General features: G+C 40.5%; 1 protein-coding gene across 1 annotated transcript in view; it reads right to left on the reverse strand.

Annotated features, from left to right (window-relative positions):
- Positions 1-737: 737 nt before the first annotated feature.
- FRMD7 (FERM domain containing 7) overlaps positions 738-22242 on the reverse strand; it is a 53557-nt gene continuing 32052 nt past the window's right edge. Inside the window, exons 3-12 of the mRNA XM_082262547.1 lie at positions 18542-18584; positions 18304-18382; positions 17348-17445; positions 17106-17220; positions 16322-16469; positions 11902-11997; positions 11194-11357; positions 4067-4135; positions 3910-3985; positions 738-1897 (exon numbers count right to left, since the gene is read on the reverse strand). Coding sequence (XP_082118673.1) covers positions 776-1897; positions 3910-3985; positions 4067-4135; positions 11194-11357; positions 11902-11997; positions 16322-16469; positions 17106-17220; positions 17348-17445; positions 18304-18382; positions 18542-18584 — 2010 coding nt within the window. The 3' untranslated portion in view covers positions 738-775. The remainder of the gene's footprint in view (positions 1898-3909; positions 3986-4066; positions 4136-11193; positions 11358-11901; positions 11998-16321; positions 16470-17105; positions 17221-17347; positions 17446-18303; positions 18383-18541; positions 18585-22242) is intronic.

Below are 22242 nucleotides of genomic sequence, written 5' to 3' on the forward strand. Positions count from 1 at the left end.
ATTTTGGCAAGGGTATGCTGGGCAATTTGCTGTACTGAAGTTTTGTCTAAACTCTAAAACCACTGTTATCTATTCTCGTAGATTGTTGTTTTTTTCGCCTTTCCCCATAAGTGATGGTTTTGCACCTTAATAGACACCTGTTTAAGTAGACAGTAGGGGTTTTTTGTTTACTAAAGGGAATGTTTTATCCATTATGCTGCAGAAGAACAAGTGTCTGGACAGGCTCATTTTAATGTGGACTGCTGTGTTCCAAGTGCTGGGTTAGCCTGCAATATCTACACATGGTTTTTAAACGGACCCTACTACTTTGGCGATAGATATAGTTTAAGAACACAAACTGCTCAGTTACTTTGTGGCTGCCACAGACCTACCCTGGGTAACACTGCATAATGCTGCTTAGGTTCAGTCTTCTTCCAGAACAAGCAAAGTCCTCCTGCCACATGCATAATAACATGCCAAAAGTCAAGATGAGTGCTGCATAACAGTAAAAGATAGAGCTAAACAAAGCTACACCTTTTTGTGTTTAGTACTTCTGCTATAGGTCCCAATGCTAAACTGGCATTTGCGCTTTTGGCTACTGTTCTGGGTCATTGTATTGTTCAGCCCTCTGGTGTGCTGTGATCAAGGCTCATCGCAAAAATGCGTAAGCCACCTTTGTCTTTTTTACTCACTGAGGCGTGACAATAAAGAATTGGAAGATTTACAGAGTTGCTGGTTGTCCTTACGCTTGATAATGTTCAGCCCTCTGCTCCAAAATGTTCAGCTATAAGTATCCTTAAGTATAATAATGTTTCCTCTCTGATTTGGGTTTCCTGCTTTCCCATGCAGGAACATTTAATGGAACCTCCTCTTCATCGTCCAACTGGAGGCTTCCTGATGACAGTCTGACTCTAGCCATAGGATGTCTTATGTTTTTACCAAAAACAGCATAGTAGTATGGGTTTATGATCTCAGATTCAGAGTCACTGGATTCAGTCCCACTGTAGACATAACGCTCTGTCATTTGTGGACCTTTCTTTGAGGAGGAGGATGAGGATGATGATGGAACAAGAGTGGGAGGTGGTGGAGGGGGAGGAAGTGGTGGAGGTGGAAGTGGCAATGGAATAAGCTTATGTGGCAAAGGGTTTCTTGAGACACTTGAAGTCCTGGTTAAGATAGGGTAAGGACCTAAAGGTCTGAATTCGGACCCACGTGGCAACCATTCAGATTTCATATCTGAATGACTCCAAGATCTTTTAGGATAAGGGTCTTGAGAATTTTCTATATTTGTTAAATATGCATCCATGTTAGCATTACCTTTGCAGCTTGTCCTGGGGTAGACTGGCTGGTGATACTCCTTTAGTCTTCTAGCACTTGGACTGCGGTCTGCTGCCTGCTCTGGAAAAAGCTTAGATTGACTAGTAAGCCTCATGATTTCTTCCACTACAGCAGAGGCCTGTGCTGGCAATTGGGTTATTCCCTCTGCATAGCAGTATCTGTTGGGTAGTCCCTTTTTAACATAGTGTCTTGTAAAACATGGGTCAGGGCCTGTATCAGTGTAATAATTCCTTGGTGATGAAGGCAAAACATCTCTCATGCTACCTTCAGATGAGCTTTTGCGGTTTTCATTGAAATGGTTACTTTCCTCATAACAGGACACAGGTCTTCTCTGGATTTGTTGATGAGATGCATTACTTAGTAGATCACTATAACTACATCCAGGAAATGAGGCGCTGCTTTTGGACTGTTGCAAAGCTACTGCCTCCATCTCATCAGCTTTAAAGCGATCCATCTCTGTGCTGAAGAGTACTTCGACAGCAGAGTTCCTTCTGTTCCTGTCCATAAGTGAATCCCACCCCACACTGTTGGTGCTTCTAGAACACGGTCTGCTGGTGTACACCAGGCGTAACTCATTCGGCTTGTGAACATAAAAAGAAAAAAATAAATGGATTAAAAACCATGGTACATCTTAATGCAAAAGTAAAAGTTCTTCTGACCTTTTTATTATTTTACATTCTCTTCAGGTCTTGTGAATTGCATACCTCATCTTTGGTACTTCCAGGCCTCCAGCTGTGGTTTGCCCCCCTGGTGGCAGGCAAGTGTAAAGTTGGAGAAGAACATATCACCAGAAGTACCAAAAATGAGTTATACACCATCCAGGAGCAAGTTTTTACAACAAACAGATTTCTTGCACCCAATATCAGTTTTAGGCCAGCCATACAGCAAACAGACAGGTTCACTTTCCTCTCCTGGTTCATACATACTCTTTGCTTACCACAAGACCTTCAGCCACGGTGAGACAAATGTATGTGTGCTCCAGTTGCAGTCATGCCATAGCTGACTTGTTTCAGAAGTAGTATGCTTTATGAAGGTCATTTTTATCCTTCCTCTGAGGGTTTTGGCTGACAGCAGCAAGAGCCTATGGTTCACACTGGACTTAATGTCTTCTTTGTGGTTTTTTTTGTGGTTTTTTTTTTATATATATTTTTAAAGGATAAGTTCACCATTTAACAAAAAAATAAATGCAAATTTTTATTTTTTTACAGGTTAAAAAAAATGCATTTTACTATTTTTATTTTTTCTAGTATTAGAAGCCTGTAAAACATTGCAGCAGTGTTTAGCAGATCAATGGGTACCATGCAGGACTCCTGCAGAACTGTCAGCGTCAGTCAAGCAGATACCACAGCGCTTTCAAAAAGTGACAGTGGGTGCCCTGAGAAGATTCCACTTGCTGTCACTGGGAAGGAATATGGCTTCAGCTGCTGGAACAAGTAACATTTTCCACCCTAAATACAGGTGGAACATGTAACATGATCCAAAGGGTGCATTTACGTGTTCCAAAGGGTGAATTTATCCATTAAGTGCTGGTAAGTTACATAACTAATAATTTTGTTATTGGGTTTAGATATCCTTTATAGCAGACCTCCAGGCACAAATTCATTAACATATGTCCCAGTAGTGACAAAGGACATAAATCTACATTTTGTTAACTAAACTGCTTTGCAAATCCAGACGATACCTTGTCAAACTAGCACAGACATCATTCTTATGCTGCACATAGCTCATGCAGAGAGCAAAACTGTGGAAGGGAACCAGCAGGTCCTCTCCACTACAAGCCGCCTGCAGAAAACCAAACAAGGAGGCACATACAGGACCAATCCTACGAATATGGTTAGGTTAAGTTCCTGAGCAGAGGCAAAGTGCAGGATTGGTTTTATGCCGCATTACTGTACACATTTGTGAGAAATACAAAAGTTGTTTTGCCCTGATGTCAGCTTTAAAGTCATAGGCACCTCACAATAAGTCCACCATCACAGGAAAACTCATGACAATGTAAACTAACTACAAGTAACTAAGAAATTCAACTAAACTTATCACGATTGAGAATCAGAGTACATATTATCAGGTACGCCAGGGGTTAACTCCGTTCCTTCCTGTGCACTTGCTGCAGCACCCTCAGTGACTAAAGAAATGCTCCAAACTGTATAACACAAAAGGAACAGATGAGAGCGCAATCTACATGCAGTATTAATCAGATTTAGACAATTGGCAACTTACAAAATGACAGAAGTGCTTATCACAACTCTGAACTGACAAGGCTGTCATTTTGGGATTTCCTCCTCCTTGCGCATGCCAGGACAGCAGGAAGAACACTATCCATTCAGTATGCTGGATTCACTGTGTTTTGGTGAATCCAGGATACTGATTGGATGGTGCTTTTCCTGCTGTGCTGGCATGTGCGAGTAGGAGGAATACCCAGATGGCAGCCCATTCAGCTCAGAGTTGGGCTTTTGTAGGTTGCCAGTTGTCTTTTAAACTAAATGTATGTGATTAATACTGCGCTTAGATTGCGCCCTCCCTAAAGTCTGATTTCCTGCTTAGTCTGGCTAGAGCAAAAGCACAAGCTTTATCATACAGTTTACATTCTACCTGCTTTGCCACTTCAGAAAGGAGGTCAGGAGACGATCTACACTGTCTTTCATGAAGATTTGCTTTTAAGTGTTTCCTGGAATGACATAAGAAAACCTTTAAGTGTTAAGGAGCAGTCATCAGCAGTCTGTTTCAGGTGTTAAAGATGAATGCTTACCTTTCAAAAGGGAGATTCTTCGCTTTTCCTTTAGTCCAGGATTCAAAAAGTTGTCTTTGTGTTCTTCCACTAAATAAAATCACATTTTAATGAAAAAGATATGAAATGTTAATCCATGCAAAGCGGATACTTTAATATTGGACGTACAGTTTTGGGATTAGTCACTTTCTAACTTTGCACGGTGGAAGTTCCCAGCTCTGCCTACCTGCTGCAGCCTTACAAGAAACGTATTTACCCTGGCAGTTTCAAACCTGAATTGAGAGGCCATTTCTAAATGCATATCAATGTATGTCAATTTTTTTTCAACAGTATCATTCAAACTGAGCACTTACCTGCCCTTAGGTGCAGTCTGGTTTTCTCACAATGCAGCTAACCAAACTCCAGGACTGTGCCTTCAGGATCCAATTGCATATAGTTGCATCTAAACATATCTAATTGTGCTTAAATGGGGCTAAACCCACTCCAAAGCACATCTAAATGTAGGAGAGTCATTTTGGAAGCATAAAAGTTGTTTATACTTCCCAGATAATTTTGTCAGCATTTAGAAAAGCTAAAGGCAGATGTGGCAGGGCCTATAATTTGCAAGTTTGGATGTTTTATTTGATACTATTTTTATTTATTTTTCTCCACATAAATAGGGAACATTTTAAGCTTTACATATTCAGGTTGAAAAAAGACACAAGCCCATTTTCCTCAACCAATTAAAAAAACAGAAAACAAAAAAAACAAACAACCATACAATCCCATACCCACAGTTGATCCAGAGGAAGGCGAAAAACCCCAGCAAAGCACGATCCAATTTGCTACAATTTACCCAATAGAAGAATCTCAAACAATCCCCCAATGTCTGCCTGCTCTACCCCTTACCCCCTCTTGGGCACTAAGAATGTGGGCTTTTAAGCACTGGAAGGCATTGATAAAAGCAGGGACCATTATACACTTATGCTTTGGGGAAGAGCCCAAGTACAGTGAGGAAAATAATTATTTGATCCCCTGCTGATTTTGTAAGTTTGCTCACTTACCAAAAAATGAAGGGTCTATAATTTTTTTATCATAGGTGTATTTTAAGGACCGGAAGATTTTGCTGCTTAATGACCAGGCCCTATTTTGCAATTCAGCACTGCGTTACTTTAACGGGCAATTGCGCGGTTGTGGAAAGCTGTACCCAAATAAAATTGACGTCCTTTTTCTCCCACAAATAGAGCTTTCTTTTGGTGGTATTCGATCACCTGTGCGATTTTTATTTTTTGCACTATAAACAAAAAAAGAGCAACAATTTTGAAAAAAAAAATAACATTCCCCAAAAAAAATTTAAAATCTAATTTTTTAACATTTTAGGCCAATTTGTTTTCTGCTACATATTTTTGGTAAAAAAAAAAAAAAAAAAAAAAAAAAAAAATCGCAAAAAGCGTATTTTGATTGGTTTTGCGCAAAAGTTATTGCGTCTACTAACTAAGGGAAAGATTTGTCATTTTTATTGTTTTTATTTATTTTTTTACTAGTGATGGCGGCGATCTGTGATTTTTTTTGTCGGCGGACAGATCGGACCCCTAACTGACATTTTTGACACTTTTGGGGGTACCAGTGACACTACTACATTAATCAGTGCTAAAAATATGCACTGTTACTGTAATAATGCCATTGGCAGGGAAGGGGTTAATACTATTAGTGATCAAGGGGTTAAATGTAAGCCTAGGGGAGTGATTCTAACTGTGCGGGGGTTGGGCTTGTGAGATCATCACAGAGACATGTGATCCTATATAGCAGGATCACTTCAGGGAGAATGACGGACGGCTGTGTTTACATCAGCCGTCCGTCCTCTGTCAGCGGGGGGAGATCGCGGCATGCGCTCGCCCCCTAGAGTCTCCTGATCAAGCGACGTAGTACTATGTCGGTTTGCCCAGGAGCAGCCACCTGCCTCAGTAAATCTGCGGTGAGCAGTCGTGAAGTGGTTAAATGATAGACACAGAATATCAACCAAAAATCCAGAAAAACATGTTTTACATTAAGTTGCAGTTCAGTGAGTAAAATAGGTATTTGATCCCCAAGCAAAACATGACTTAGTACCTGGTGGAGAAACACTTGTTGGCAAGCACAGAGGAAAGCCATTTCTTGTAGTTGGAGACTAGGTTTGCACACAAATCAGGAGGGATATTGGTCTACTCTTCTTTACAGATCTTCTCTAAATCCTTAAGGTTTCTTGGCGGTTGCATGGCAATTCGAAGTTTTAGCTCCCTCCATAAATTTTCTATAGGATTAAGGTCTGGAGACTGACATAGTACCTGATGGAGTGGGCTAGTCATGTTTTGCTTGGGGATCAAATACCTATTTTACTCACTGAACTGCAACTCCATTTTTAACATTTGTATCGTGTATTTTAGGATCTTTGGTTGATATTCTGTCTCTATCTTTGAATATACACCTATAAAAAAAAATTAAAGAAAAGGGGGAAGGACAGAAAGGCGCCACGCAGGCATGGTGTAGCACAGTTTATTAAATATATATGAACAACAATTGCACTCACATGATAGAAGCAGTGACAGACTAAGGCCAGATAATCGCAGTAGCCAATAGGAATGCGCTTCAGGGGCAAGCCATGCCTCCATCAGCCTCAGAGAGCGATTGTCAGGCTTACAGCACATCCATGACAGCTGGAGATTTTCTCCGTGGACATCCATCCCTGCTCTGGACACATCACTACAGCAGTCTCTGGTCTTTCCGACATCGGCTCTTCCCAGACGGATTCCTTGCACTGCAGGCTCTCCCACGATTGCCAGACTATATATCCCCCCCAGATCTTTAACCATAGTTCCTTTTTACTGTCCTTGAATATTTCCCACTGGCCCCAGTCTGTCACCCCTTCCATCATGTGAGTGCAATTGCTGTTCATATATATTTTAATAAACTGTGCTACACCATGCTTGCTTGGTGCCTCTCCGATCTTCCCCTTTTCTTTTGCCGTTTGTGGATTCCCAGTCTATAGTGAGAAGGCAGTCTGGCAAGTATTGTTCGTGGCAGCCAGAGACTTAGTTTTTATATATTTAACTGACATAACAGACCTAAGCATCCTAAGGATGCTTCCCTGGATGTGGTTTGGGCAATCAGGGTGTACCTGGCAGCTACAGAGTCTTTTAGGAAGTCAGACTCACTATTTGTACTCACAGATGGACCTCGAAAAGGGTTGGCTGCTTCTGCTGCGACCATTTCCAGATGGATCAGACAGACAGTGGTTCAGGCCTATTCAATTAAGGGTTAGGTTTCCTCCTTTCCCTGTTAAGGCGCAATCTACTCAAGCGCTTAGTGCTTCCTGGGCCTTCCGTCATCAGGTGTCAGTGATACAGGTTTGCAAGGCGGCCACCTGGTCATCTCTGCACACTTTCACAAAGTTTTAAAAGGTGGATGTGTTGGGATCTGCCGATGCTTCCTTTGGCCGCAAGGTTTTGCAGGCTGCTGTTTAGAGGACCCTGGTCCTCTTTGAGAGTGTATTGTTTTTTTTCCGGTTGTTACCTGGTTGGCTACTGTTTAACCTTGGGAACTTTTTCTTACTGTTCCCACCCCTCATGTTTGACACTGCTTTGGGACGTCCCAATGGTCAAGGAGATGAAGAGCTGTGTCTGTCAATAAACGAAAGAGAAAATTGAATTTTTGACTTACGGTAAAATCCATTTCTCTGATTTTAATTGACGGACACAGCACCCACCCCTCTGTGGAGTTGGCTTTCTTCTGATAGTGCTTGTAACAAAACTGTTACAAGCACTATCTTACAGGTCCTATGTCAAGCAGGTGCCCCACTCCATGCTGACCACAGGCATTCTGCACCGCTGCCAAAGCATTCTCTTATTGGACAAGGTGGAGATTGTGAAGAAAATAAGCCAGCAACCCAGTACATTCTATGTTCCAAATACTTTATTAGGCAACATTTAAAAGCAGCACAATACATCTAACGTGCTTTGGCTATGCAGCCTTTCCTCAAAGAATAGGAAGCCAGAACTGATTTTAAATTAGCTGTATTGTGCTGCTTTTAAATGTAGCCTAACAAAGTATTTGGAACTTGGAATGTACCAGGTTGCCGGCTAATTTTCTTCATGGATTAATGCCTTCGGAGTACACACACCAGCCACGAGTGAAAATAAATGTGAAAATAAACCAGCTGAGAGAGTAAAGTTTTTTCAAGGTGGAGATTGTATTGTCACTGTCCCTCCTCTCCACCTCATCCAATCAAAGAGGTCTTTATATTCGTTGAAAAAAATACAAGGCGTTCATAAATAGCGGAGAGGCCGAGCGAGCCCTGTGGTCAGTATGCAAAGGTTTTGGCACAGAACCCAGGAAAGATCTCAGTGATCACTGTAGTAGTGCCAACTATTATAGTGATTGTTAGCCTGCAGAATGGTCCCTCGGGTATGAAATAAGCATGCTTACATTAGTCCAGACTGAACAAATGTAACTCTTCAATTAAGATCACTTAATTCCCTCACTTTAGAGGGCTTTCCTTTCACTTTCTGTTCAGGCTATGGGATGGGAAGTGAAGGGAAATCTCCCCAAAGGGACACAGATGCAAAAAAAAAAAAAAAAAAAATAATAATAACTGACAGGTGTTATAACCCTCCCATACTCCATCCAAAATGAAAAAAAAAAGTTGTCCCTTTAGTGACACTTTAAATAACTAACTAGATAATGCAATAAATATTGTGTAAGGGTTGTTTAATAGTGGTTACTATTGTGCTGGATGTGACAACTTCACTCTTTTTTGTAAAGGGCTATAACTATTAGAAAATTAAGCTCTGTTGTATATAAGTTTAGATGCAAATATTATCAATTTCCAACTAGAGTGGTTGGTATTAACCACTATCAATCTATCAAAATCATATTTCCTTGTTCATATATTACTTTTCCGTTCATTGAATACTGCATATTACTTCACTCAACTGAACAATTGTTTTCAGCAACCAAAATGTGTAAAACCACAAATTAATAGACTGATAATGTTTTAAGTCGTTAAGCTATCAGCATTGAAGTTAGGGCCGATCCCACCTTTTGCATAATCTGATCTCTTGTTTGCTATTTACAGCTTTGGGAGAGACAGGAAGGGCTGAGGGAAACATTAAAGAAAAAAAAGGCTATAACACTAGGCTACAATCTTATAATATGTGACAAGACAGAGTTATGGGGATGTGCAAAGCAAAGCAACCCATAACATGCATACTTCCCAACATCTGAGATGAGAATAAGGAACTTTTTAGCACAAAGCTTGTAGGCAAAGGACACATCCCAGCCATGCCTCTGTTACAAGAACCATGAAGAATCAATACACGAACAATGATTGGCTGAATCAATCGATCTTTATACTGACTTCTTTAAAATAACAAATGCAAACAGGTAGAGGGATGAAGAGCTTACAGCAGCAAAATACAGTTGGTAGGTAAATATTTCATTCATAGAGCTGAGAACCAAAAATAAGAAAGATAAATTCTCTCAGCATCTCTAAAATATGCAGGTGTTAGCTGAACTTTTTCCTATTTTCCAAGGCAATTGCCAGGGCTGCCCTTTATCCCAATCAGCTTTATCTTGACCTTAGAACCTCTCAGTGCTGCAATTCAAGCAAACACCTCAATTCTTGGTCTTTAGTTTGCAGATACCCAACCCAAAATTACAGCAATTTGCTGAAGACATCTTACTGAATATTTACAATTCACACGTTACTTGACCAAACCCTTTTTAACATCCTATCGAACTTCGTGGTTGTTTCAGGATTTAAGTCAACAAAGTCCAAAGCCTTAAATATCACTCTTAACCTCCCCCATTATGTCACCAAATCAGGGAGAGTACCAATGCACTTGACCTTCAGCCTTACTTTACTTGGGCATCAAAATCTCCCCTTCATTTGATTCCCTATGTAAAGCGCATTAAACATTCCTTCTCAAGAACTCTCAAGTTTAACAACTGTCTGGCATTCTTTCCGTGTGTCCTGGTTTGTACACTAGCAATATGTCATATCTCCCTAAACCTCTTTATTTTAGGGTTTTACAAATCCCCATACCCACCTGTATTCTCCAGATTGAACAGAGGAAATTTTTTTAAATTTGTATGGGGCTTGCAGAGATTGACAGCCTAAAATTGATACCACTGCAAACTGTCAGTGTACCAAACCTGGGAAAATTATACAGCACAAACAACACCCTTAGCATCTCTTCAGGAAATCAGAACTTCAAGTGTGCTCCAACATTATGTACAGCTCTCCTATCCCCTATATAACAGTCCAGAAAGGATAGATCAGAATTATTCTCAACAAAAAGTCAAATCCATAACCCTTGGAAAGCCCTACTTCATAGACCTAATTCTGACCTCACCATTAACTAATAAAAGCCAACAGCCTTCATCTTTCTAACTTCACGTCAAACCATAGCTAAAGCCTTCTCTGAACTTCATGTAGATGAAGCAGTAAATTATAGGCACTATGATTCACAGGAGACATTGAAACTAAATGACACTCACCACAAATTTTTGAAAATATTGTCTCTGTGGCTCGGAGTACAATCTCAATCTAAACAATAACCACCACCTACTCTTGCTTTAAAGAACCAAAGATCCTACGCAATAGGATCTTCCAACCAGGTCCAACACTCTTTCCCTCCCCCTTCCTAGCCCTCCTCATATTTCTTCTCTATCTATTTTTTACATATTACACTTAAGCCTGCCATTAACCCTGTTTCCCCCATTCCCTGGCCCTCAACTCCACTTCCCTCATTTTTGCTAAATTACCACTGAAATCCACTTTATTAATCCTCACCCTAGCAAGCTATACCCAGATATCGCTACTCTCCTATTGTACTACACTACCTGCACAAAATCAGGTCTAGATACACACCCCCCCCCCCCCCCCCGTTCCCACCCATCCAACAATTATCTACATTCTTGGGTTTACCCTGCTGAAATTTGCCTTTAGTATGTATAGTTAATGGCATGTATATTCTTCTATACATTTATACGTGGAGCATTTGATATTTCAGATGTACTTTTTTTTTTCTCTGCCTTTATTGTATCAAACTTTATTAAAATTCTGATTGGCTGGTATAGCATTGCTCTTTACCTTATTCACTAAGCTTACAGTAACAGAGATTTTTCCTTACCTGTATCTGAAATTGGAACCCTTACTACACAAGAAAGGCCTTGGTTTACACTTAGGCTCTTCAGACAGACGAAAGAAGGCATGATACTCCACACAGGTTTTCCAGAAGGCTTTACAGGCATCTCGAGTAACCATAGTGAATTCCAGGGTATCCTTGCATAGGGTCTGCAAAATTAATCGATTGTCAGACTGTTAGGATGCTGAAAAGATGATTAATACATATGTAATTTCCTTTTGTAAACACTTTTTAAGCAATGCATTATTATACAGCCCCAGAACCAACAAAGCATCTCAAAGGATTATTGTTTTTGTTTAGGTGGTCACATATCCTGGAGGGGAGGGGGGTGGTAATTCATCTAAAACAAAGCCATTACTGCACATGCAAATATCAATAAGGAACGTTGCTAAGTGTACTACTTCAGCAAAACATTAAAAAAAAAAAAATTAGGATTATTTATTGTGTTATTTAGATCAGCACAATTTCATACCCCTTGGCTGGTACCTTCAGAGCTTGCAAATAATTATGGACTATTCTCAAAGAGAAAATAGGCTTTTCCTGGATAATGTCTTGCTGGTTTAAATCAAAGAACAATAAAAAGAAAGCTGCTTCCACCGTGGATACCTTACAAGCACAGATTAAATACATTGCATTGTTTATTAAGAGATATTCTACAACATAGCATGAATAAACAATTTAGGACATGCTCACATCAATATGGGGATGAAGTTTGATCAGGAAATGTTTCCTTTTGAAGCTGAGCTTTCTTATAGTAGCCCAGTTGAAGGTATTTATCTTAGTGTTTCCCTAGAAAATGAAAAAAGAGAAAATGATTTCAAGTGAACCTTTTCTTTAAACAGAGAAAGACACATCATTTATAGTACTTACAGGGGGCTTTCTGTTGCTGCTTTTTCCAAGTCCAACTTTATCATCTATTCAGCATTGCTGTACTGCTATAAAGTAGCTTCTATACTATTGGAAGCACAACTTGTGTCTGGGCAGCACTCCCAGTTCTTAGACCTGGCCTCTGATCACATGAATGTAAACCAGTGATCTGTAGTGGGCAGGATATGCCTCTTATCTCAAACCCAGAAAGTGCTCCTGTGAGTAGAATACAGAACTATACCTAAGCACTGACACATGCGCAGAGATGATCTGCTGCTTTTAGATCAGAAATTCTATGCAAACAGTATTTTTAGACCTCATTTATGCGGCCATGTAACGTCACACATCGTCAAAAATGAGCATAATTTGTTCGGAGGGTAGCACAGGTAAACGCCATCCCCTGTGCTAAACGCTGCGCCAATACGCTCATTCTTGGAAGTGTATGGCCTTACTCAACTGTGTAAATAACACCTTATTTTACTAACTGGATAGCCACACTTTAAATTTTAGTTATAGATTTGCTTTAGAAAACATTTAAATGACAGAAGCCCTGAAAGGGCAGATTGACAAATACAAAGCTTGATGTAAAGTACTGTTCATTTAAAAAAAATCACAATTCTGCAGAGAAACCAATCAGCTGCCAGGTTTTATTGCTAAAGATTAACCACTTAAAGACCAGAAGGTTTTACCCCCCCAAATGACCAGGCTATTTTTTGCGATACGGCAATGCATTACTTTAAATGACAACTGCGTGGCCGTGCAACGCTGTACCCAAATAAAATTGATGTCCTTTTTTCCCATAAATAGAGCTTTCTTTTGTTGGTATTTGATCACCTCTGCAGTTTTTATTTTTTGCGGTATAAATAAAAAAAGGAGCAACAATTCTGAAAAAAAAAAAAAAAAAAACACAAAATTTTCTACTTTTTGCTATAAAACATTCTATATTAAAAAAATTTTAAAATCTATTTTTTTCATCAATTCAGGCCAATATCTATTCTGCTACATATTTTTGGTAAAAAAAAATCCCAATAAGTGTATATTGATTGAGTTGCACAAATGTTATCGCGTCTACAAACTAGGGGAAAGATTTTTATTTTATTTTTTTTTACTAGTAATGGTGGCGATCAGCGATTTTTTGCGGTACTGCGACATTGCGGTGGACAGATCAGAAATGTAACTGACACTTCTGAGGGGACCAGTGACATTACTGCAGTGATCAGTGCTAAAAATATGCATTGTTACTGTACTAATGAAACTGGCAGGGAAGGCGTTAACGGCAGGGGCGATCAAAGGGTTAAATGTGTCCCTAGGCGGTGTTTCTAACTGTGTGGGGGATGGACTTGCTGGATGAACACAGAGACCTGTGTTCCTAAATAGGAGGAATACAGAATTCCTGTGTTCCTCCTGACAGAACAGAGGTGTGCTGTGTTTACTTCAGCAGACCGCCATTCTGTCTCTCTGGGAAGTGATCGCGGGTGCCCGGCGGACATCCTGCTGGCTCCCCCTCTAGCCAATCGGGGAGCGTGCGCCCCCCCCCTAACTCCCACACTAAACAACGTACAGGTACGTCCTTTTGTGTAACAGAGCCGACCTGCCACTGTATGACTACGGCTGCTGGTCGGCAAAGGGTTATACAAGCTGATGTTAGAAGCTGATTGGTTTCTCTGCAGAATTGTGACTAATTTTGCCCTCTCTAGCTTTAGGCCCTGTTCACACCTGAGCATTTATTAGCTCGTAAAATACTCATCTCTAAAGTCTCAAAATGGCCAGCAAGCAAAATCCCATTAATTTCAATGGCCCCTGTTCACAAATGAGCGTTTTGTCCCCTGAAGCAAAACGCCTAAAGCTTAAAAAGTACATGAGCTTCTTTTTTGGCAGATTGCAAGCGTTTTTGTTCAATGTCCTTGCCTGCCTCCAAACACCTGCAAAAAATGCCTGAAAAATCAGTAAGGAAGAGGAAGGTGGAGGATCCTAAAGAATGATTTTAGGGACTTAGGGAATAGATTGAGGAATAGGACCTCCAAGGTGGTTTTGTATGAAATACTGCCTGTATCTTGAGCCACACCAGAGAGGCAGAAGGAGATTAGGGAACTGAATAAGTAGCTGAGGAACTGGTGTAGGAAGGAGGGGTTCAGGTTCCTGGAGAACTGGGCTGACTTCTCAGTCGGCTACCGGCTCTTTAGTAAGGACGGGCTGCACCTTAATGGGGACGGTACAGCTCTATTGGGGAGAAAGATGGCCACAAAGTTGGAGGGGCTTTTAAACTAGGAGTAGGGGGGGAGAGCTCAGAGGTATAGTCAGTTAGGAGGGAGCTAAGGACAGAGGGTATTATTGGGGGCAGCAGCGACAGCAGGTCCGTAACGTCTAAAATTGGGGGGTCTGTGCGGACAAACCTCAGACCAAACAGAAATAAAAGTAAGCACTATTCGCTATCAACTTCCACAAAACTAAGAGGGGTATATGCAAATGCCAGGAGCCTAGCTAATAAAAGGGATGAGTTGGAACTGTTCTTACATGAGGGGGTATGTCTCTATGTCAAGAATAATGTAAGGGTGGTAGAGAGGAGTGATGTTATGGAAGAGATGAGTACGGAGTTAGAATCGGTGTGGGTAAAGCTCCATAGGGAAGAAATAAAGGGAAAAGTAATTGTGGGGGTTTGTTATAGGCCACCCAACCAAAGGGAGGAGGTAGAGCTGAAATTTATATCACTAATCAAAGATGGAGAAGGATATCGGAGTTTTAGTAGAGGATAGATTTAGCAATAGCATGCAATGTCAAGCTGCAGCTGCCAAAGCCGGCAGAATATTAGCATGCATAAGGAATGAGATGTATTTCAGAGATAAAACTATAATCCTACCACTTTATAAAACTCTGGTCTGACCGCATCTGGAGTATTCTGTCCAGTTCTGGTCGCCAGTCCTCAGAAGGGATGTGTTGGAGCTAGAGAGAGTCCAGAGAAGGGCAATTAAACTAATTAGGGGATTGGAGGACCTTAATTACGAAGAGCGTTTACAAGCGCTTGATTTATTCGCCCTGGAGAAGAGACGCCTGAGAGGGGACATGATAGCGATTTACAAATACCTCAACGGTGATCTGAGCATAGAAAAAAACAATTCAGTCGCAAGGAATGCATGGAGGACACGAGGCCATACAATGCATTTAGCGGAGAAGCGTTTTAACCTCAGGCTACACAAGGGGTTCTTTACAGTAAGGGCTATAAGACTGTGGAATTCTCTGCCACAAATGGTAGTTTCTGCGGGGAGTATGGCTACGTTTAAAAGACTCTTGGACGTACATCTCAAGGATCAAAACATTCAAGGGTATGAGAGATGATTACAGCCACACACACCTACACAGGTAGAACTGGATGGACTATTGTCTTTATTCAACCTCAACTACTATGTAATTATGTAAAAAAATGCCCGAAAAAAAGCCCAAAAACGATACACTCAGGTGTGAATGGAGCCTTAGTAAATAAACGCCTTTCTGCCATTTGTTTTGGGGGATTTCACCTTAGATAGATAGGAATCCGATGCCTACATTATAAAATGAGTCATGAAAATTAATAGCCAGCAGTATCAATCTGCAGATCTGTGGATCAGGGGCACCAAGTTAGGTGGAAATGAAAATTTGATCAGGAAGTGCCTCTTCCCTTCCCTAAACTTGGGTTTGGTTGCAATTCAAAGCTGAACTCCAAGACACAAATGAACAAATGTCTTACATCATTTTTTTTTTTATTTTAAACAAGCAGTGCATGTACATTTATATGACTTGGCATTAGTCTCTTGCAGTCTCTGTGTAGCCAGAGCCCAGATGGGAGGCACAGCACGAGGAGCCACACAGTCTTGCTGCAGTGCTCATGTGCAAGAAGCATGCTGATATGGGAGGTATTTTTATTTATGCATTCATTGCCTCACTAAACAGGGCTTTATTGTGTAGCAGAGCTCTGTAAGTGTCAGGACTAGATGGACAGAACTGAAAATCGTTTGGTGGGTAAAACAACCCCTCCGTCAGCTTTAAAAAAATACTCTACCCAACTGCAACAGAGAGTTTATGGCCTGTCCTCAAAGGACAAATCACAACTGCAAAACCATAAAATTCTTGAAGCATTTATGGCATATTGTATTTACAAAATGAATAGGACATTGGGACAGAAATAAATATTCTAGACAACTGGACCCAGATTGTAGTAGAGTGCTCCTGTATAATACTTACTAGCAATAGGCCTACACATGATTGTACTCACCCTTAACACCAGGACTCCCATATGAGCAACTGCAAGATTGATTTGCATGTTCTCTCCATCGATGGCCTGATGAGCTTTGATTCCATACATGTCCAGTTTCCGAGCTATGTCTAACAGCTGCATGTCTGCCTCTGCTGGAGATTTCCCTCTGTAAGAAAAGCATACCTAGTAATGACTGCCATCCTAACTATACTTCGCAATGATGAAAAAAAAAGTATTTTAACAAATGGACCCTTGAGTAACTTTACAAATCTTCTTCAATACATTTCTGGAATATTACATTACGCAGCAACATTATACATTTTGAAAAAGAGGTAAACCTCTTATAATTAAAAATAGGTTCTTGGGCTCAAGCCAAGTGACTTTATCCAGGTTGAGGTGATATCATCAGCCTGCTGAAGACAGGAGGAAGTGTTTCCCCAATCCCCTCTCCCCTGGTGATCAGATGTTGTAACTCTGTAGCAAGCCACAAGATGAAAGCAGAGGACTGATCTGTGGCAGACGTTGGCAAAGGTTTTCATTTATCCAGGTAATGGTAAAACCAGAAGTAGCTATTTACATTTAGCTGGACTTGATCTGTAATGTTTCCCCAGAGTGGCTTCTTCAGTTCTCTAGTTTCAGGAATATGATAAATGGCGTAACACCTTCAACACTACTGAACAAGTCCAACGGAATTTGACTAACTAGTTATTTTGGTCCCACATTGGCCTGGTGGCGTCTCCCGTTTTCCAAGGTCTTACATTAAAGGGTTTTTATTTCATGAATACAAAGAGATTACACTTACACATGTCGCTGATAATATTTAATGATCTTGTTGTCCAGATACTCCTGGTTTGGCAAGTACTGGTTCTGCTCCAAATGTTTCTTTGCAGTTTCCTCTTCATAATCTCCCAACTCAGCTACAGTAGCAAAAAACAAAAAAAAATGACAATTCCTTTCAGCAGACACATATTGTACCCATAGATCTAAGAGGAACCCCTCTACCTGCTTATTGGAACAGTGCAACGTAAATAAAATATTACTTACCCTGAATGATGTAAGATGTCATTAAGGCCCCACTGTTGTCATTACAAGGTAATTTCCCAGATGCTAGATCTTTTTTTATTTGTAAAGCGAAGAGATACCTAAAAAAAAGTACATTGAATAACAAATAAATAGCACTCTCCTCTCACCTGTACTTTAACAAAACTGAAAAAAAAAATGCACATTTGAAGTTGGGTTGGCTATGTTAGACCCCGCCCACACAGCAGTATCATTCATTCATTCACATAGATCTGTAAATGAATGAACAAGCCCTGTCTTCCACTAAAGCAAACAAACTTGTAGTTCTCAATGGAATGTGAGTGCAGTAATTACTGCATTCATAGAGCTAAGGTGTAAATGCAGTATTACAGTCTTTGTTAAGATCTTTGAGAATGAATTACTTTACAGTACAAGCAGCTAGACAGATTGTTATCAAGTTCTTTTATTGCCTGGTAAAAATATGCTAGGCCCCTTTCACACTTGTGCAACCTGAAAGTTGCGTGAATTTGCCATGATTTTGCTGAGACTTTGATGCGATTTTGCCACGACTTGACGTGATGCCCATGTAATCTTAAGGTCTATGGACCTCAAGTTGCATCAAAATCGGACCAAAGTAGTGCAGGGACTACTTTGAAGTTGCACAGATATGAAAGGTACTCATTGGAAATCATGCTAGTTATATAGCCATAACCTGTCATGTGACCTTGAGGTCCCAAGTCGCACAAGTGTGAAAGGGGCCTTAATGGTACTTAACATGTCATAGTCCAGACACAGGTGCACTTTCAGATTGCTACTTAGACTTTTAGGGCTGATCCATGTACTAAACTGTGCCTTCCACACACTGGAATTCATAGTTTATACCCAGGAATGCATTGGGTGTGTTATGTCACACAAGATATTGCCTTGATTGAGGCAAAATATCATGAAAAACAAAAAAAAAAAAAAATAGAAAGTATTACCTAGTTAACTCGCCCCGCAGTTGCCCCGGGTCCACTGGGAAGAACTTCACCAAGAATTTGAAAATGGTTTCCCTAGGATCTTAAAGAAAAAGCACATTCTGCACAGGAAAGTATAAACATGAGATTACTTTTGTATGACAAACTCATTTTCTGGCCTGTTTTACAGGTGAAATACTATTTTCTATAGAGTACTTTTACAAGTTTTATATATGTATTTACCCAAGTTTTACAAACTTACTTTTCACCTGTTTGGTTATGGGTTTCAGAAGTCCCAGCCAAACCTGCAAAAATAAGAGAATTCATTTTTTAGTATATATTAACTCACAAAATAAACATCTTTGGATGGAAAATTATTTCCCTGAGTATGGCATATCATATGTGTTATTACCTTCAACTGCATGCCATCATTTAGAGCCCACTATGTATGTGAGTGAACATGCTCTGGAACAGTACATGGCCATTGGGGCTCAAATGCATCGACGTAAATATTGTGAACGGATTCTAGACAGGGAACTTTACAGTTATTACACTTTAACAAGCCTACTTAACACCACTGTGCAGTGTTCCCTAACCCTACAGAAGCCAAGTTTTACTCAAATCAGATTGTCTTGCCACACAAGCTCAGGGTACAGAGAATGCAGGCCAAGCAGTGAATATATAGTAAGCGCACCCATTATGTATTAGTCCTGCATATGTGCCTGTCCCACAGTTTGTAATATATAACTAGCAGCAGGTGTACAGTGTGCACACATTTTGGGTTGTCACCAGAACAGGAATAGAGGGTAAATTTTCCTATGGGTGACAGCCAGGGATTCCCTTGCTTTGGAGGGCTTTCCTCTCACTTCTTGTTGTGGCTTTGCAATAGAAAGCAAGGGTAATTCTCCCCAATGGGACACTAATGGCAAAAACAAAAACCTGACAGGGTTTATAACCCTCCCTTGTCTCAAAAAAGTTTTGCCTTTAGATCTACTCTAAGGTTATGTTTTAGGGGTAATTGAATGTTAAGTGGTAGGGAAGGTGTGAGCATTAGACTGGGTTCAAACCAATGTGCTCTGGTTTGGGAGCAGCCCAACTTATGCGCATTTTTCAGGTTTGCTCCCAAAGACTTATATTAGACTGTGCGTTTTCATGAAAGCACATCAAAGACCTGCATTGTGCATCTTTGATGCACTTTTTGAAAATGGTCTAATAAAAATCAGTGGGAGTACACCAACAAAAAAAAATGCAGATACAATTGCGCTGTGCCCAAACTACAGCACATCGGTGTGAACCCAGCCTTAGATTAAGTGTTAGGTACTGTATAAGTTACAGTTAAGGGACATTATTACACGTGATTGCTTTTTCACTTGTTTGAAAGACTTCAGCTAAACTGTAAAGTCTGTCCTTTGCCTGTTCAGACATAGGATCACTCAGATGTTGTATGCAGGGGGTAGGTCTCCATGCTAAGCGTTGTGTCCTAGATTTACCACAAGATGGTGCTGTCACAGAAACAAACATTTTTCAGGAACACAACTGCAACACGACATACAAGGTAGTATACTAAAGTATAGTATAAAATATATTGTTTTTAACAAACTTGATAGAAAATGTGTTAAAACATAAATGTTAAAGAGGATAGAGGTTAGACAGTACCATAGAAGATATCATAGTAAAGCACAATTTTCCAGTAGAAACAAATGTATTTGGGAAATGAGCAAGTCTGAGCCCCTGGCTAATTTGGCAAATCAAATTTTCAATTTGCCAGAAATAAGTATGGTGGTTTCTTTGATCTGTGTATATTCATGCATACCTGCAATCCTCAGTACTTGGATCACTGTACTTGTCACACTTTCCCTTCAAATTGATCATTTTGATTAGGTCTAGAACAGTTTCTGCAACATAATTAAGCATTTTTCTCAGGGAGTGAAAATATGTCCCTGGAAACATCCATAATTTCTTATATATATTAGTCATCTGTGCCGTACATTTCTACATTATACAATCTGAAATTCTCCTTAATTATACTTATCCCTACTAAAAGGGACTACAATCTGACTCTGTAATTTGTGGGTACTGTAAAAAGGAAAAAATATCTATTTAGTGTGTAGGGCCGTGCAATTAGGTCCACCAATATATGATAAAGAGAAGGTTCAATAAAAGTCCAGCAATAGCTAATAACCAGAAAGTACAAAAATAACAAAATAAAAAAAGATCCGATAACTTGTAAGGGGGAGGTGCAATAAGGTCCAAAAATAGTTAAGTGGAAGATATAGTAAGGTTCAGTAATCATTGATAAGGGGGAGGTGTAATAAGGTTCAAGGATACAGTAGCTGGTAAGGGGAAGGTACAAACAGGGTCCAGTACAACTGATTAGTTGGAGGAGCAGGAGTTCCCAAACTGTGGGTTGGGACCCACTGGTGGGTCCCGAGCTGCGTTTTGAGTGGGTCACACTGAGCCGGAAATCACTGAGAGCTGGCCCCTTAAATTGTGCTGTGCGAGCCCGCGCAAATTACAGAGAGCCAGAGCAATCAAATCCCGATGGATTCAGGACCCCGTCCACACAGTTTACGGAGACTGGTCTGCATTTCCCGCGAGGAGGATACTTGCATCATTGAGTATGTTTGTGGGCTGTTATGTAGGATATGTTCATGGGGTACAGAGCCAGCTCCTCAGTCCTGCTGGCGGCAACGGTGGTGGCTAGACTGGCGGCAGGCTTCTCTCAGCTATAGCGGGCAGAGACGGCAGCCTCTGCGTTATAGGAAGACCAGGTGGCCCGGCGGTGTCAGAGGAGTTCATGGCAGCTTCTGTGACCCCAGTAGAGGATCTGAAGGAGAAGAGCCAGGAAACCAAGACCAGCATAGAGCTCCTCATCATGGAGACTCTGGGTGAGGTGTGTTGGGCCCTGGAGAGGGCAAACAGGGGATTCACCTTCACTGTGGACCGCTGGGAGAGGAAGGAGGGTGAGTGCCATACAGCCTGCTGGTCACTGTCCTGGGGTGGTTGATTTCTGTCCTCTGCCTGCCTTATACTGTCTATGAGGGTGCTGCTTACTTACAACTCTGCTTATATGCCACAGGTTTCTGACCCCTCACTTAAAACTTCTGGCAAGTGCATTCAATAATAAATTGAAAAGTAGTAAATTGATATTTTTAATTTAACATCCCCCTCCCTTTAAAATATGCATTATTATTATTTGCATTTATATAGCAACAAATTCTGTTTACAATATTCAATTGCAAGCGAGTCTCGAAAAATAACTGTTTTCAGAAGCGGATCTCGGCCCAAAAAAGTTTGGGAAGCCCTGCAATAGAGTCCAACAATAGCTGGTAAAGAGAAGGTGCAATAAGGTCAAGCAAAAGCTGATCGGAGGAAGATGCAACAAGGTCCAATAATAAATGATAAGGAGGGGATGCAATAAGGTTCAGTATTAACTGACAAGGGGGAGTTGCCTTAAAGTCCAATAATAGCTGATAAGGAGTGCAATAGGGTCCGGCAATAATTGATGAGAAGGTATAATAAGGTTCAAAATTGGCTGAAAAGCAGGAGATGCAATAGGATCTAGCTATTGCCCATAAGCAGGCAGTGTAATAATGCCCAGCAATAGCTGATAAGGGCAGGTGCATAAAGATCTAGCAATAGATACTGCAGTAAGATCCTGCAAGGTTGCCATAATGAATATTGGATTACTAACCTGGCAGCAACATTTTTGTGAAATTGGTTTCAAAGTAATCACTCAAATTAAAGAGAATGTACATAATTTCATTTTTATTAATGAGTCAACTGTTGAGTGATTCTTCTGTTATCATTAGGCTTGGTTTCAGTCATACAGGTAGTGTTTGATAAAGTCTGTCACTTTAACTCATCCACTCACCATAACATCCCCAATTGTGAAAAAAATATAATAATAATAACCTCCCCAAAACAATGATGGTTACATCTAAATATTTAATTGAAAGGCGG

This window comes from Pelophylax lessonae (genome assembly GCF_965119305.1).
Source record: "Pelophylax lessonae genome assembly, chromosome: 7".
In the NCBI taxonomy this organism is placed as follows: domain Eukaryota; kingdom Metazoa; phylum Chordata; class Amphibia; order Anura; family Ranidae; genus Pelophylax; species Pelophylax lessonae.